Consider the following 15,497-nt stretch of genomic DNA (forward strand, 5'->3'; position numbering starts at 1 on the left):
GATATTTAATTTTATTTGTACACATTTTTTATTTTCTATTATAGTCACTACTGTTTAAGGAGTAAACCCATTAAAAGTACAAAATAAGATATCAGAGTACAAACCGGCGTTATATGATTCATTTCATATACCATTCATCAAACCGGCGTTTATTGGCACATTTGCTAATCGATTGAACAACACAGTCATTTTTGATCCAGTCAACCGTACTGTAGTTCATTACTTTATCGCGAAATGCCTTTATTTGTTCTGAGGTTTAATTAAACGCTTACTGCTTCCACGAGGGATTCCAACGTTAGGCCTAAGAAAACTACTGAGTCTGTGAGTCTAATTACAGAGGGAAAGCTCTTGGCACACGAACCATCGCGCATCAAGCATCTTCGCCTGCACCGCATCCACAAAATTTTGCCAGGACTGAAACATAAGCCCAGCTTCAACTGAGCTATAACGCTGCAGGCTTGAAAGGCGATGAACTGCGAAGTGTAAACCCAAAACAACATAACGCTTTGAAAGTCATTGTCAAGAAGATGTTTCAGAGCCGAGACCCATAATTCAAGCGTGACGAATGTGCGGTTGCATTTCTTGTCACATTAGGATCACTGAAAATCGAAAATTCACCCTCAGAATAACTAACGGATCGGCAGCTTGCATGGTGAATGCAGTACTAGTGGTACATGATGTATTATCTGTACGCAAAAAAAGACCATGATTGTGCTGAACGCAGTACCGGTGACACAGCTCATCAATGTTGAAAAAGAAGATCTTGACCAACAAGACTACTGTTTGTCTAAATCAAAATTTCACAAACTGTGTTGTCTTCGTATAGTTCACGAGAATTTTGCCAATCGAAAATAACGTCACTACCATGATATGCAATCAAAACGAGGTAATGGAAAATTTTCAGCTTGCAGCAGAACATATACATTGTGGATTGCCACCCCCGTCCTTGAGACAAAAGGGGCTTTTATAAGATCTAGGACGCGGTCGTCAACGAGAACGCCACATGCAAAACAACAATATCACTGGTTAATAGAGCAAAACTAATGGTGCTACACGCGCGGAGCGCATTTTAGCAACTATTTTTGCGGTTCTCTTCACAACAACGACGTGAAATCACCAAAGTTGAGGTAGCTTGAGGGTTTGACGACAACGGGAGCTTACAAATGTGAATCTTTTATTCTTTATTTTTACTCTGAAACCGCTCGTACCGTTTAAGTTTTAGGACACTTCGTCCACATTGTACGACATGAACGACATGCGATAATCGCCAAAGACTTACGTTATTGTAAAGTTATATTTTGAGGTGACGTTTTCGTCGACGTTGCCGTTGTAGATCTTTTAAAAGTCCCCTAAAACTAGCACACAAACAGGGATGCGTTGAGTAAGCTTGTTCAATCTAGTACCCAGACTCTTTACCCCTAGCGACGGGTGAAAGCGAAACACGTAACGGCCAAAGGAACGGCAAAATGTTTCGCCAAAAAGCAAAACAAAAGATAACAACAGAACGCCACTGAAAAGGCTTAGGTAAAACCAAGCGAGGATGAGGTAAGAGAACGGATCCCCCATACATGAACCTCTTCCAATGATAGTTCTTCAAAATCTAAATTTAGCTACTACTTTAGAGAGGCACCTGACTGGCCAGTTGTAATGACGTAATAAAATGTATTATTATATGGCTTGTGTTTGTAGCCGATATAACGCGCGCTCTGATTGGCTAACTGTGACTGAATTGTAGGGCATTATTCTCCCGTAATGCCCACGGGCCGATTACGGGCTTGCAAAAACAAAGAAAAAGGTAATTAAAAAGCCATATAATAAACTACTTACTAACGAGCTAGCTCGAGCCGTACTGGGGAATATTGGCCCTCGGTCGTTTTTGTACGGACCTCGCTGTGTTCGGTCCGTACTGCCACGACCTCGGGCCAATATTCCCCAGTACGGCCCTCGCGCTCGGTTAGTAAGAAGTTGGTAATGGGCTGGGAGGGGAGAGAGGGTGGGGCTGGACTGGAAATTTGATATAAATTCTCTCGATCGACAGAGATTAGAATTCGAGTGTACGTTCAAACAAGAGAGGACGAGGTAAGAGAAGTGATCCCTCATTCATGGGCCTCTTCTTTTCCAATGATAGTTTTTAAAATCTTATTTTAGCAACGCAGCTACATTTAGAGAGGCACCTGATTGGCCAGTTGTAATGACGTAATGAAAATTTAAATTTGCGCGGCATTGGGAAGGAGAAGTTAAAATAGCTTTGCGAAACTAAAAATAGATTCTTAAAAACTATGGTGGGGCATGGGTATCCGTTCTCTTACCTCACCTTCTCTTGGCAAAACATAAAGCTGCTTTCATAGAAGGGACAAATCAAACTACCTTGAAAGAAAATCTTAACTCCAAGTCATTAGCCTCCCAAGAGGTCGTTTCCTAAAAACGACCGCGTAGAAGGCTTCAAAGTCATCCAAAGTTGGTGGAAATGCCGGAAGCAGTATCAAAGCGAAGCCAGGACGGCCACTGACGGTGTGAAAAACAATGATAGACCATACATTAGGGAGCTTACGAAACGACGACGCCTACGGCAACGACGACGCTGTAAAACAATAGGTTTAGTGAGCAAAAACAATGGCTCTGCACGTGCGTTTTACATTTTGGTACATTTCTTTGCCGTCATCTCCTAAATGACGACGTGAAATGACCAAATTCAAGGTTCTGTGGAGGACGTTAGCACATGACGATGAATTTTTAATTCTCTCTCTACGCTTTCAACCCACTGATACCAGTTTAATTCCTCGACAGTTACTGCACATTTTTAACGCGAAACTACATGAAATAGTTTCGTAGTGATATGAATAACGCGAACTTGTATTTTTAAATGAAGTCCTCGTAGCCGTCGTCGTCCTCGTTTCGTAAGCTCCCTATTGAACGCCACTGGCGCCGAAACCAGAAATTTGTAGGACGTAATTTCAAGCGCAACACCTTGTTTTCTTGAAAATGGTGCAAGTTGGAAACGTCCCTTCAACGAACTTCAGGTTTTGCGTCAGTTTTAGACAAAGTATACTTTAATTCACTGAGGTTGCCACGACTGTATTAGTGACTTGTCTTCTCAGTCAACACACGCAGCCTCTTTCCTCTCTGCTTGAGCAAGTTTGAATGTGGAGAAAGAATGTTTCTGAAGCTGCAAATAAAGAGAGAGGCTCATCGTGCAAGGGCCCATGCCGTTAAAGAAAAAAAGAGGCTCAGTGCGAGAGAAACAAAATAGTTTTGTTTTAATAAAATGGCAATATACCGTGGAATTACTTGTCATAACAGTTGAAGTTACTTTGTAAATTCAAAGACTGACAGACAGCTAAAAAACATAAGTGAATTAGGATCACATTTCTAGGGGAACTCCGTTTCCAGGAAAAATTTGAGTCTAAACAAGCTTTTTTTAACATTATTGAATTCCATTGCAACTGATCACGGAACGTTTACCTGTACAGTAATATTTGAAACAATCCATAAAATACTCAACTGTAACAGTGTACTAATACTACTCAACTATTTAAGTACCGAAACAACCATGAAGGAAGTATAATTATGACAGAGCATGCAGGCCCTCCAAATTTGCTGTTTGTTTTTTTCTATAGGAATTACGAAGGAAATGGCATAAGAGCCCGTGAAATATATACAAGTTCTAAATTTAACTCATGTTCTTTCACGAAACAACGTGTCGAGACGCGGTCCTTATTAACTACAACCTGAAAGTCAGTTTTCTGCAAATGAAGCTGATGGAAAACAAATCATTTAGTCTTTGTTGCGTGAAAGCATTCGGCAACCGACTTGAAAATATGTTCTGGAGCAGAAAAACTGCCTCCTATGGACACAATGGTGAAGTTAATACAGATCCCTGAGGCTATCAACCCTGTGAGGCAAGCAAAGGCCTTCACAACCTTGTCTCCGCACGGATCGCTTTCGCACCTCCAGCAACTCTCTTCGCCCACACCACATCCGCACAACTTCGTAATGAAACACGAGCATAGCTTTGAGTGGGCTAACAAACTAAAGAGTGCAAAGGCCAAAAAATTACAAGTCGCTTCTTCCAAGATGCGATACAATATGTAACTTTGAATGGCATACTTGCACAGTTCCAAAATCGAAAACAATAACTCAAAATCGTTGAAACGACGGTTACATGGACTGAGTGTCTTGTAGCCACGGCAGCCACGGTAAAGGCATTCCCCATGAAACGTGATGTAGTATCCGTACACCACAATCATGCCTAAGGAGATCAACGAACCGAAAGGACAACTGAAGCAAAAAAAGGAATCTTCAACGAATCCAGGAAATGACTTGTTGGCGTTCAGCTCAAAGTAATTAAGCCAATCGAACACAGAGTCGCAAACATGATAGCTAATCAAAACGATGTAATAGAGAATTTTCACCCAGCAACACAACATTTTTGCCGTCTTCATCTCAGCCAATGATCAGTGTAACACTATCCACCCGGAAGTAACAGGAGCGCAAGGCAACATGGGCAAAATTAAGCTAGAAGTGATTGACGTTCGTGCCTCTAAGGCCCTGAGCTATTGACAGCCCGGTATTAATATTTGTCACGAATAACCTATCCAAGAGTAAAGTACAGGAGAAGTCGAGACACAACTTATATTTACATTCTCGTCAATTCGCGTTTTACTCAAAAAAGTTGATATCAAACAAATTTATGTCATTCCATGAAACCAAGTGACACTGACCAACGTTGAAGTCAAGTAAAGCTATGATCCTCGCATTTATGGACGCAATTTTAGCAACTGCGTAGAGAAGTCTGAAAAAATCAGGACTTTAACGGGGTTTGAACCCGTGACCTCGCGATAACGATGCGAAGCTCTAACCAACTGAGCTATGAAGCCACTGACGTTGGGAGTCGGTCATTTGTGGCTTCCAATGTTCCCGTGAGTAATGAATCAATGACCGGAATGATATGTGAAATGAATCATATACTGAACTTCGCAATTGCTAAAATTGCGTCCATAACTGCGAGGATCATAGTTTTACTTGATTTCATATATGATTTATTTCATATATCATTCCGCTCATTCAATGCTAAAGTGCTACTATCATGAAAAAACTCAGATCTTGTTTTTCTTCACATTTCGAAAGTACTTGAGTTGAAGTTTTTTGTAGTAATTTCAAGAGGCAGACTGTTTATTTTAACTCCTCTTTTTTAATTTAACGGTCCGCTATAACTTGGTGCGGTTCCGACCGATAAGCTTTCAGCGATCTGGATCAAGGAGATAGTGACGTCATTTACTCACTAGCTTAAAAATGGAATGTGTGAAGGCGGCTTAATTAGTATGCAGCACGAGAGTTTTTGCCTTTCAGATTGTCAAATTCGTGTTCTGCATACTAATTAAGCCGCATTCACACACTGCATTTTTAAGCAAGTGAGTGAATGACGTCACTTCCTCATCGCAAGCTCTCTGAGGGCTTTTCTGTCAGAACCACACCAAGCAATGCTGACCGTTAAATGAAAAAAAAAAATGACGTCAAAATAAATAGTGTTTCTCTCGGGAATGATTGCATGAAATCTCGCATTTCGAGTATTCAGCACAAGAACTTTCGAAATGTGACAAAAAAACGAGAAGTGATTTTTGATCGTAGTAGCACTTTAAAGACAAGGGAGTGACAGTTTTCCGGAAGCTGAAAAGACCTTAACTTTTCTTGGAAACAGAAACATTTTCAAGAGAGAAAGTTTTCGGAAAACTACGATGAAAATGGTTGTTTTAAAATAACCATTTGTGGACGAGTGCCAATAATTTGCTGATTTGAAATAAATAGAGGATATTACGTGGTCGCGCGGAGTTACGAAATCTTTCTTTGATTGCGCAGCGAACGAGTGAAATATGGGTTGTTTACCATTTACAAAAAAACTTCCGGAAATTCCGGTGGAAATCTCCATTGGGCGAAACTCGTGTTACATTTAACTCAAGTCCGTTTGCGGCCCGGCGATTGCGATTTTACGCGCCAAAATTAAAAATATGGCCGTGAAACTGATGAGACCTTTCAAAACTTCTAAATGGAAAACATATTTCCATCGCAAAGTTTCCAAAGGGAAAACAGAGGGCGCGATCCATTTGGGCAAAAATTCTGAAATTTTCAGTCTAGAATATACTGGAACAGTCTTTTCTGGAACATTCATTTCGGAAATTTTGGTCAACCTCTTGAAGTTGACCATTTTTTCCAAAATGTCGGAATTACCGGGAATTTTCTGTTCCATTTGACGGTTGGAAATTTCGGAAATTCAAACCGAAATTTTTGTCCAAAGGGATCGCGTCCAGAGCTACCTTTCGAGACGAGACGTCCCGCTGCTCCCGGAAATTTTCCAGTGGAACGAACCTAAAAGTCGTGTTCATGCCAAACCATTTCACTTTGCTGTGAAAGGCGCGATTTACTTTGTAACTATAGCAACGGTGATCTATATCACGTTTTCACGCTAAAACTCACCTGGTATTTTTTGTTGGTTTTGCTATAATAATCACTTTTTCGGAGCTGGCGAGCAGTCGGTTTATATGAAATAAGCAACTTTTTACGGAGTGCAAAAAAATGTTCATATCAAATACTCGCTTTATGGTGAATTGGTTATATCAAATAATTGGCTATAATAATATTTAAAATAACTATTTTTGAGAAAATTGTTGAATCAAATAACTACTTTTTGGCAAAGGATGAGAAACTGGTTAAATGTGATTGAACGAATTTGGGGCAAATGACGAGAATTTGGTTATTTCAACTAATGTCTTTTTCAACTTCAAACAATACCCAAAATTGGTTATATCATAAAACAATTTTAAATAATGAAAAATTTGACACAGACAATTTATTTAAAATAATTAATTTACAAACAGCCTCCCATAGTCTAAATCAGCCAAGCCGTTGCTTGGAGACCAACACGTCAACGGCAAACAGTGATAACCTAAGGGCTAAAGCTTTCTACATGTGGCTCCTCTTGCCGATTGTGATGAATTGTAGTAATTTGAGATCATGCATTAGATAGGTTTAAAAAAACTCCAATGGGAAATGATTAGTTTTGATATCCTTATGGAGCCTTAGTACCTTACGCCCTGTTTATATGGAGAAAAATTGTGCCGGATAAGAGTGTCACCCTCCCAGCCGAGTCAACTTTAGCAACAGTTTATGTGAGAAAAGAATTGACCCTTCTGCCCCAGTCAAGAGCTGCCTGCCTCAATTGCGATCATCAGGAGAACGGAAAGACAGAACTCGCTTGACCCTGCTAGGCTAGCGAAATTATTTACAAGGAAAAAATGGCCTGGCTAGGAAGCTGACCCTATCGTCGAAAAAGGGTGATCCAGCTAGGCGCATCACCCTTCTAGTCGAGCCAACTACTTCTTTTTTTACGTAAATAGTTCGCCGCTTTTTATGAGGAAAAGTAGGAAAGGTAGTAGCCTGGCTCACCCTGGGTAGCTCGGGTAGGCAAGTGACCCTTCTACCCAGGACAACTTCTCTCCATATAAACAGGGCCTTAGCTTTTTAGGAAATTTGTGCCCGCTGTTTATCTGCTGATTTGGTGCCAGGTATAACACAAAAAGACTGTTTTAGAATGGTTTAAAGAATGTTTAGGCCAGTGGCTCGAATATGACAGTTGTCAGTAAAAGTTTAGTCTATTTGCCAGTTAAAATTTAAGCTTTCTTTCAGTTTGTTATCAAGCAAAACTCTCCGGCCTTTATCTCTCAGAGTCCCAAAGGGAAGGGGGAGGGGGTCTCCGGAGCCCTGAATTTTTTTTCCTGGGAGCCTGGAGCCCGGTCATATCACAGCCTGGAGCCCTGATTATTTTTGGCTCAGGAACCCAGAGTCCTGCACATTTCACCATGGAGCCGGGAGCCCTATCCAGATCCCACGGTCTTTCCTTGCCACCGTTAATTAAACAGGATTTGGATGCAGGATGCTTCACGTTGTCAGTTTTCTAGCACGTGTCAAATACACAATTCTTTAACACTTCAAACTACTGTCCACATAGAGATTGAGTTTACATGTAAATTAGGTCATTTACTTTTATTACTTACCCTTGGAAGCCTGTAGAGTTTCATTTGGGTCCTCACGCAGGTAAATCCTGGGCCTTTAGAGATACAATCATTTCTTGCTTGTGGTACTTTTTAAATGGGAGTTTCTGTACCTTGGTTGAAATGCCCAATTACTGCCATAAAGGTGACTGGTGACGTCATTGCGAGGAGATGGAAAGACCTTTTTAACACCGTATCCCACAAAACAGCGCGCGCAGAGTATAGTCATTGTGTGAGTGGTTTCAGTTCCAGTGGTGATCACGGTAAATCACTGCTAATTAATATGAAGCTCAATTGTGAACCTTTCGATGGTTTTGGAAATTTTTCTTTGCTCGTACCGTGACCGGAATTCTGATAAATCTACTCTACTTGTGAGAAGCTGTAAAGAACGTTCGACCTGTGGCCTCAATCATCGTTGTGGCAAATTTCGAAATTCCAATGCGTTTGGCAACGTCAAATCATCATTCATGGTACTGTGTGCTGTCGGCACATAAAACTCCAGCGATAGCAGGTCTTGTCCGCCCCCAGTTTATACATACATCAGTGCTGTTGCAGCAAGCATTTCCCCTCTCAACTCTCTTGAGACCTCTCAGCTGACATTTCTATGATCTCTGCTGACTTGGAAGCCATCTTGAATTAATTAGTCCCAGGTTCGGACGAGGACAGAAGATGGTTCCCAGTTTTTTGGCTCTACGCTGTTGTTTGTAACAGTAGCTGGAGCCTTGCTGGAGCCTGGATCCCCGAAATATTTATCCGGAGCCCTGCCTTTTTTTTTGCTCGGAGCCCATATGCAGACACTTACGTTCTTCGTTCGAAAGTGCGCGCGTAACTTTCTTCGGCCCCCCCCCCCCAAAAAAAAACCCGCGAAAAAGGTCAACGACAGCGAAGTCAATGTTAGTGAAATCATCTTAATTATAAGTAAATTAAATTCCCTGTTGCATCCTCACGTTGTTGTTAAAACCTCATATTTGGTGATATGACGCCGTTTTAGTACAGATGACGGCAAAAATATTTGCTAAAATGCGTGCCACACAGATTTTACACTGCGCCATGCTTGAACAACTTGTTGCAACGTTGCGTGAGCGTTGCGCGGAAAGTATAACTCAATTCAGATCTACTTCCCTCAACGGTTTCTGCAACTTGTCTCAAAACGTTTTGGGCCGTTGCAAGGTATGTTACATTGGGCAACGTTTCATGCAACTTGTCCCGTCATGGCGTTGTCGCGACGCGAAATATAGCAAAGTGTAATAGCGCCTTACGTGACTCTGGCAATTTTAAAAAAGACTTTTCGCAAGCTACAGAACAAGGAAAAAAATTCAGAACTATAGAGTATCCTTAGTTTTTATTACACTAAAAGAGGAGCTACCGTAGTCAAGGGGTTAATCACGTATGGCTCAGGGACCGATTAATTTCTCCCTCTTTGGATCGAAAGTAGCACGGGGACCCCAAACACAGTTTTTGCAATTTTTTTTTCTCAATACGTATTTTACGAATGCGCATGCGTTCTGTTCTAGTGTGCTTACCACATGAACAAGAACAAGGAAAAAAATTCAGAACTATAGACTATCCTTAGTTTATATTACACTAATAGAGGAGCTACCGTAGTCAAGGGGTTAATCACGTATGGCTCAGGGACCAATTAATCTCTCCCTCTTTGGATCGAAAGTAGCACGGGGACCCCAAACACAGTTTTTGCAATTTTTTTTCTCAATACGTATTTTGTTTCATGTTAGAAATGGAAGTTTTTTGCACACCTAGTTTTTCTCGTAAATACACTGGCAAGCGAGGCTGAAAGAGAGTTGGGTATTTCAAAACGGGGTCCGGTAAGCCAGAACTCATAGTTTTAATTTATAGCTAATGCCGGAACATGCCACCCCATTACAGGTTTACTTTTACAAACGATTTGACGAGAAAACTCCATACAAAACTACGAGCATTTTTTAGTGTTGTCGACGGCCAGCAGGGTGGCCGAGAATAGGCAAATAAGCAGAAGTACTAACGAAATATTGAGGGGTGAATTTAGGTAAAAGAATAAAATAGGCCAGGAAAAGTTTACATTTAACAGAAAGCTTTATCACTCAACGTTCATTATGCCAAGAATTGGCTTATTTGGACCTCCTATACGGATAAAATACAAACTTGAATTAGACCATGTAATTCGAGTACCAGTAAACAAACACGTTTTCGTGGAAATCAAATTCACCTGCCTTCGTGTCACCTCGATTTGCTCACAGTATATAGTAGCTGTAAACTCAAAACTCGGCAGGACAAAAGACAAGGAATAAAGCTACCTTTGGAAGCAATTGCTTTTTATTCAGATTCATTTTTGGCCCTAAAAATATACGTTGAACAAAAAGTGGCCGAGAACTGGGCCCCTTACTGTACTCAAGTTCAGTAAAGACTCGTCAGTTTTTTTTTCTACCTCCCATTTCGTAAGAACGGAGAGCCAAAGATTAGTACTTTTTCTTGTATTTTCATTTTCATTTGCAGTTTTCGATTTGCTTATCGTCTCTTCGTCAACTACAGCGAAACGCAGGTAGGCCGAGTCAGCCATTTTGACAAAATTTACCAAATTCTATAACCTTTCCAGTCGGCCATAGATTCCGCAGATCTCCCCCTCTTCTTTCCTTTTTAATCCACGCGAGTCAGGGCCTTCTGGGAAGTGTGATGTTCTTAAAAAAAAAGAAACAACAACACGGAGCTCGTAAACCTGTTTCCCCGCAATCCTTGGGAAAACACCAGCCGAGGGTAGGATTTGACCAGGGGTAGTGTTAATAGAATCGAGGGGAGAAGCACTCCACGAAATTTACAACGTCGTGCTATAAAATACAGCCTGCCGAATAAATTGGTTATGTCAACCTTGTCAATCTTAAGTTTATGTTCAGTACAAGACAACGTTTTTAAAATATTCTTCTCTTTGTATATTACACAACTGACAATGAAACTATTAGCTAAGCATTGTAATTTACATTCAAAGAATCAGTTAACTATGTACAAATTCAAACAGCATTACAATCTTATTTTATTTCTCTGCAAGTTTTGTTCCCTCTATCTTCGTCCGTACTCCGCTACTGTTCATTGTTAGTTCAGCATGAGCCATCTTAAGTCGTTCAATTTTGTCGCGTAGTTCGCCGCTCTAAAAAACAAGAAGTGTAAAAACTTAAAACTGTGACAAAGTTTAGGGGCAGCCAAAGAGCAATTTCGGTAAATGTCTGTTCGGAAGGAAGGTGGGCCAGAAGCCGGTTTGGAATATTTGAATTCAGACTTCCCAGGCGCACTAAAATTTTAGAATTTTTTCTGAACAGACTTCCTCAGACTTCCTCGATATTTCGGAAAAGTATAGTAAAAATTCTGAACAGTGCGTAGAATTTCGAAACCACATTAAATCACGCTAGAAGTTTTACTGAGCTGAGTCATAGTCAACTGCGATATTGGAAATAGGTTAAAATTTGAAGATTTACAAGTTCTATCATTTTCTCATTTTTTGAGAATCACATTGACCGAATGCAAAAATGGCCGCGAACAAATTATTCTTTTGTTTTTGTGTTAATTAGCCTAACTAGCCTCGTTAAGACGTGGAAAATTAAAAGAACTTGGGCTGTAAAACGAGGCTAGTTAGGCTAATTAACACAAAGACAAAAGAATAATTTGTTGGCGGCCATTTTTGCATTTGGTCAATTTTAAGGAAAATTTTCGGGAGAAAAAGGACTACGTAATGAATGTCAAGTTTTTAATCAAACTCGTCACGCTTGCTAGAACTTTCGGACGAGGCTAAAAAGCGACCTAGAAATTTCTACAGTCCTAAAATTCCCCTGGAACATCTGAGCAGATAGATAATTTGTAGAGCAGCTACAAACTCACAAAACGAGCCTTTAAACATCGAGGAAACCATTTTCGGTAATTCTGACAAATTTTATAGCATCCCGATGTTGGGTACTCCCGGAAAGTTATCATTAGCGATAGCATTATCACGAAACAGAACGGCGTAAGTTACACACAAAAAGCACGAGAAGCTTGAATGTCGTTACTGAAAGAGACCTTTTAAAACTGACTTTTTCTGAGAGTTTCTCAGTTGCAATTCTCCTTAGCCAGTATTCAAAGTGGCTAACTCACGGCCTCTGTGTCAAATTTAAAACCAACTGGAAGGAAGTCAAAAGATTAAAGCGACGAAACAATTTGAAAAGTGTTGTGGCAGTCCAATTCGTCCCAAGCTCTAGCAACTCAGCCTACTGGACTATATGTGTTCATTTTAAGAAAATATCTGAAATCACTACGAGACGTTCCCGTTCCAGGTTTCCATCACTACGGAAAGTACACTTGATTTATGGCGGTTTCGGATTACGTGGCATCGTACACCACAATAATTTGTCAGACATAGACCACCACACTGGAAACTCCATGCACTGCTCTCTGGAAAAAAGATGCGTGGGAAGAGAAAGAAGCCCCAGGAACGACCCAATACTTGACGTGGATCACGTTGTTCCAGAAGACAACAAGGAAAGGCAGTTTTTCGCTGCAATACCTGTTCTTTTCTTTCTTCATAATCCCTGAGCAGGGGCTCGTTTCCTAGCAGTCCACATTTCTGTCTGAGTTTGACATTTTCGATTCTCAGCGCATCTCGTACTTGTTTTGTTCGTGTTAGAATATCTCGCTTCTGCGACATGAAAAGAAAGAACGAAATATGATAAAAAATAACAACAGATGTCAGTCCTAACGGAGACCCCATTTAGGCTTAAAATACAGTTCACGTTCTCTTTCCTAACATCGAAACGAACGGTCACGAATCGCACTTCTGTGTTATGCTATATTCCACCAAAACATTTAATTCCTTTTGCGGTTGTTATGACTGTCAAACACCGCAAAATACAAGCTGCATAAAATATCCGTTTTAATGAGAAAGCGCCAGAGAGCGAAACTGGACGGGATAAGTTCGAGGTCAATAGAATTGTCGTTACTGTGGGTATAGCCTTCACACAGGTTGTTCGTGCGGTTAATCGTCCAATAGCTGGGGAATTGGAGCTACAAGTTGACAAGTTGACCGCGCGCCATTCGACGCACGGAGAGTCTGTGCGCAGGCTACTGCGGGTGTTGATCTGGAAAAAATTAAACGACATGGAATTGCAAGATTTGAATTGCAATCGCCATCGAAAAGATCCCTCTCCACAATAAAATGCATATCTGACAATTCCGACAAGGATTGATACACACAATACTCGGTGCGGAAAATTTCGTGTAAAAAGATAAAGTATACATGTATGGCTTAGAAGTTGCCAAGACGATAAACAGCAATTTAAGGAACTTATGGTCACTTAAACGATTCCAAAAAAACGTAAAAGCTCAAAAGGTGACCCATACCTGCGCTACATATGACTCGACTGATCTCAGGCGATCAGATTGCTCGCTGTTCTCAGCTTGAACAAACTGTAACTTCTCCTTCAGATGCGTTAGGACTTGAACTGTTGTAGTGATCTTTTTGCGGAGTTTTAACAATTCCTGGTACATGGTAAATAGAGAAATATAAGGAACACAAGTCCATCGTAAGACGGAAATCCTGTTGCGTGTGTAAGAAAATAACGACTTCCAGCAACGACGATGGCTACGGCAACAGTAGTAATTGCAGAATACCCAGCTACTCAAAGCAATGCTTCCTCGTTCCTGGATACGCGGCTACTAAGTGGCTAAATGAGTGAGTGCCTGAACGAGTACGATGTTAAGGACGGTGCTTACTAATTCAGAGGTATTTTCGCGCGGTTTACTGAATGTGCGGGAAGAGCAGATCTTCACAAGTGTTATTGAAATCCAAAAAGAAAATTGGGGGTAACCACGCATTTTTCGAAGATAATTAATCAACAATATTTGTAAAAAGCTTTAAAATACAAAGCAATGTATGGCGTTTTTTCCCAAATCGAAGCTTAATTGTCTCTGGAAAATGCATGGTTACCCCCAATTTTCTTTTTGGATACCAAGAGCAATTGCTAAGTTCTGCTTTTTCCTTTATCCCTGAATAAATAAGCACCGCCGATAGGAAATCCGAGTATCTCGAGATGCGCAGAACGTATGCACAATAACAATAGTAGGCACTGTCCTTGACGCGCAATTGCATAAACTGTGGCTACGTGGCTCTGCGTCCTTGCAGCTATATACGCGGCTGTGTAAGTTTCCATTGCACTTCTATCTCTTGCATGGATCAGTGAGGATCATCGCTATGGGATGCCTCACCCTTTTTGACGCTTTAAGAACCAAGGTATACCTTGAGTTTTTTTTTGCCATTGTTTGAACTTAGCCATGTAGCCACATAGCCACAATTTGCGCATTTGCGAGTAACAGAGTAGCCGCGTATCCACCAGGGCACAAGTTTTTAAAGTGTTTTGGAGTGGCTGGGTATTCTAAGTGCCCATAACCCCAAAATATTTTTTTCGCTAAAATGAATCTTTGCACCTGTTCGAGACGCATTGCGGCCATTTTTTCCTTTTTCTAACAAATCCTGCCATTTTAAAGGCTTCGAAAGTTGCGAAAATCCAAGCATCTTTTGTTCACGACCGAGTCAGAAGGGGAGTGGGTCTATTCCTGTTTTTACGTCACAATCTACTTTGCATGCATTTTTACAAAGAGTTAATGCAATGTAAATCAGTTTGTGACGTGAAAACAGGAATAGAACCACTCCCCTTATGACCCGGTTGTGAACAAAAGATGCTTGGATTTCCGCAACTTTCGAAGCCTCTAAAATGGCAGGATTTGTTAGAAAAAGGCAAAAATAGCCGCGATGTGTTTCGAACAGGTGCAAAGATTCATTTTAGCGAAAAAAATATTTTGGGGTTATGGGCACTTTAAGCCAATCGATTCACTGTTGTATGCTTACGCTGTAGCTAAAACCTTAAATTTCATTCTCTCATCTTGTTTTTCACAGAATACGAAAGCGAAATGTGCCATAATGCGCGCCGTACGTGCAGCGCGACTATTTTTCCTCGCTCAAGCAATTTAACAAATCGAAAGTGGTTCAGCGTTGTCTGTACTCTTATCGACAACGGTATTCGTCATCACAGTGGTCAAAATGTTGTGGATTCAACGCCAAAGAAAGTTTTTATTTTAGAGCGTGACCAAAATCATGACTCAAAGAAAGAGCAAGCGTTGTCTATAACTTTCTCGCAATATGATTGGTTTATTTCCCAAAATGAGCGTTCCCGATTGGCTATTACACTGCGTGACAAAATGACGCGAGCATGACGCGTACAGCGTTGTCTAGACTCTCATCGACAACGGCAAACTAGCCAATCACATTGCGAGATTACAGGCAATTGTGGTAAAAAATACTCTTGCGTTGTGGCGTTGTCGCCGCTGCCGTAACCGTTTCTTGAACCAGTGCATTTAAGCAAAACACGACAGTCACTACGACAATGCCCACTCCAAAAAACAGAATATCCGTTCGAATTCTGCAAATGCGACACACATTTT

General features: G+C 40.8%; 1 protein-coding gene and 1 pseudogene across 1 annotated transcript in view; both read right to left on the minus strand.

The window, feature by feature from the left end:
* Positions 1-260: 260 nt before the first annotated feature.
* Positions 261-925, minus strand: LOC137971364 (uncharacterized; annotated as a pseudogene).
* Positions 926-10,904: 9,979 nt separating this feature from the next.
* Positions 10,905-15,497, minus strand: part of LOC137971412 (cilia- and flagella-associated protein 184-like) — a 6,215-nt gene continuing 1,622 nt past the window's right edge. The window contains exons 3-5 of the mRNA XM_068818244.1: positions 13,401-13,538; positions 12,568-12,699; positions 10,905-11,181 (exon numbers count right to left, since the gene is read on the minus strand). Coding sequence (XP_068674345.1) covers positions 11,068-11,181; positions 12,568-12,699; positions 13,401-13,538 — 384 coding nt within the window. The 3' untranslated portion in view covers positions 10,905-11,067. The remainder of the gene's footprint in view (positions 11,182-12,567; positions 12,700-13,400; positions 13,539-15,497) is intronic.

The sequence above is a fragment of the Montipora foliosa genome, chromosome 9, assembly GCF_036669935.1.
Source record: "Montipora foliosa isolate CH-2021 chromosome 9, ASM3666993v2, whole genome shotgun sequence".
NCBI classification, from domain to species: domain Eukaryota; kingdom Metazoa; phylum Cnidaria; class Anthozoa; order Scleractinia; family Acroporidae; genus Montipora; species Montipora foliosa.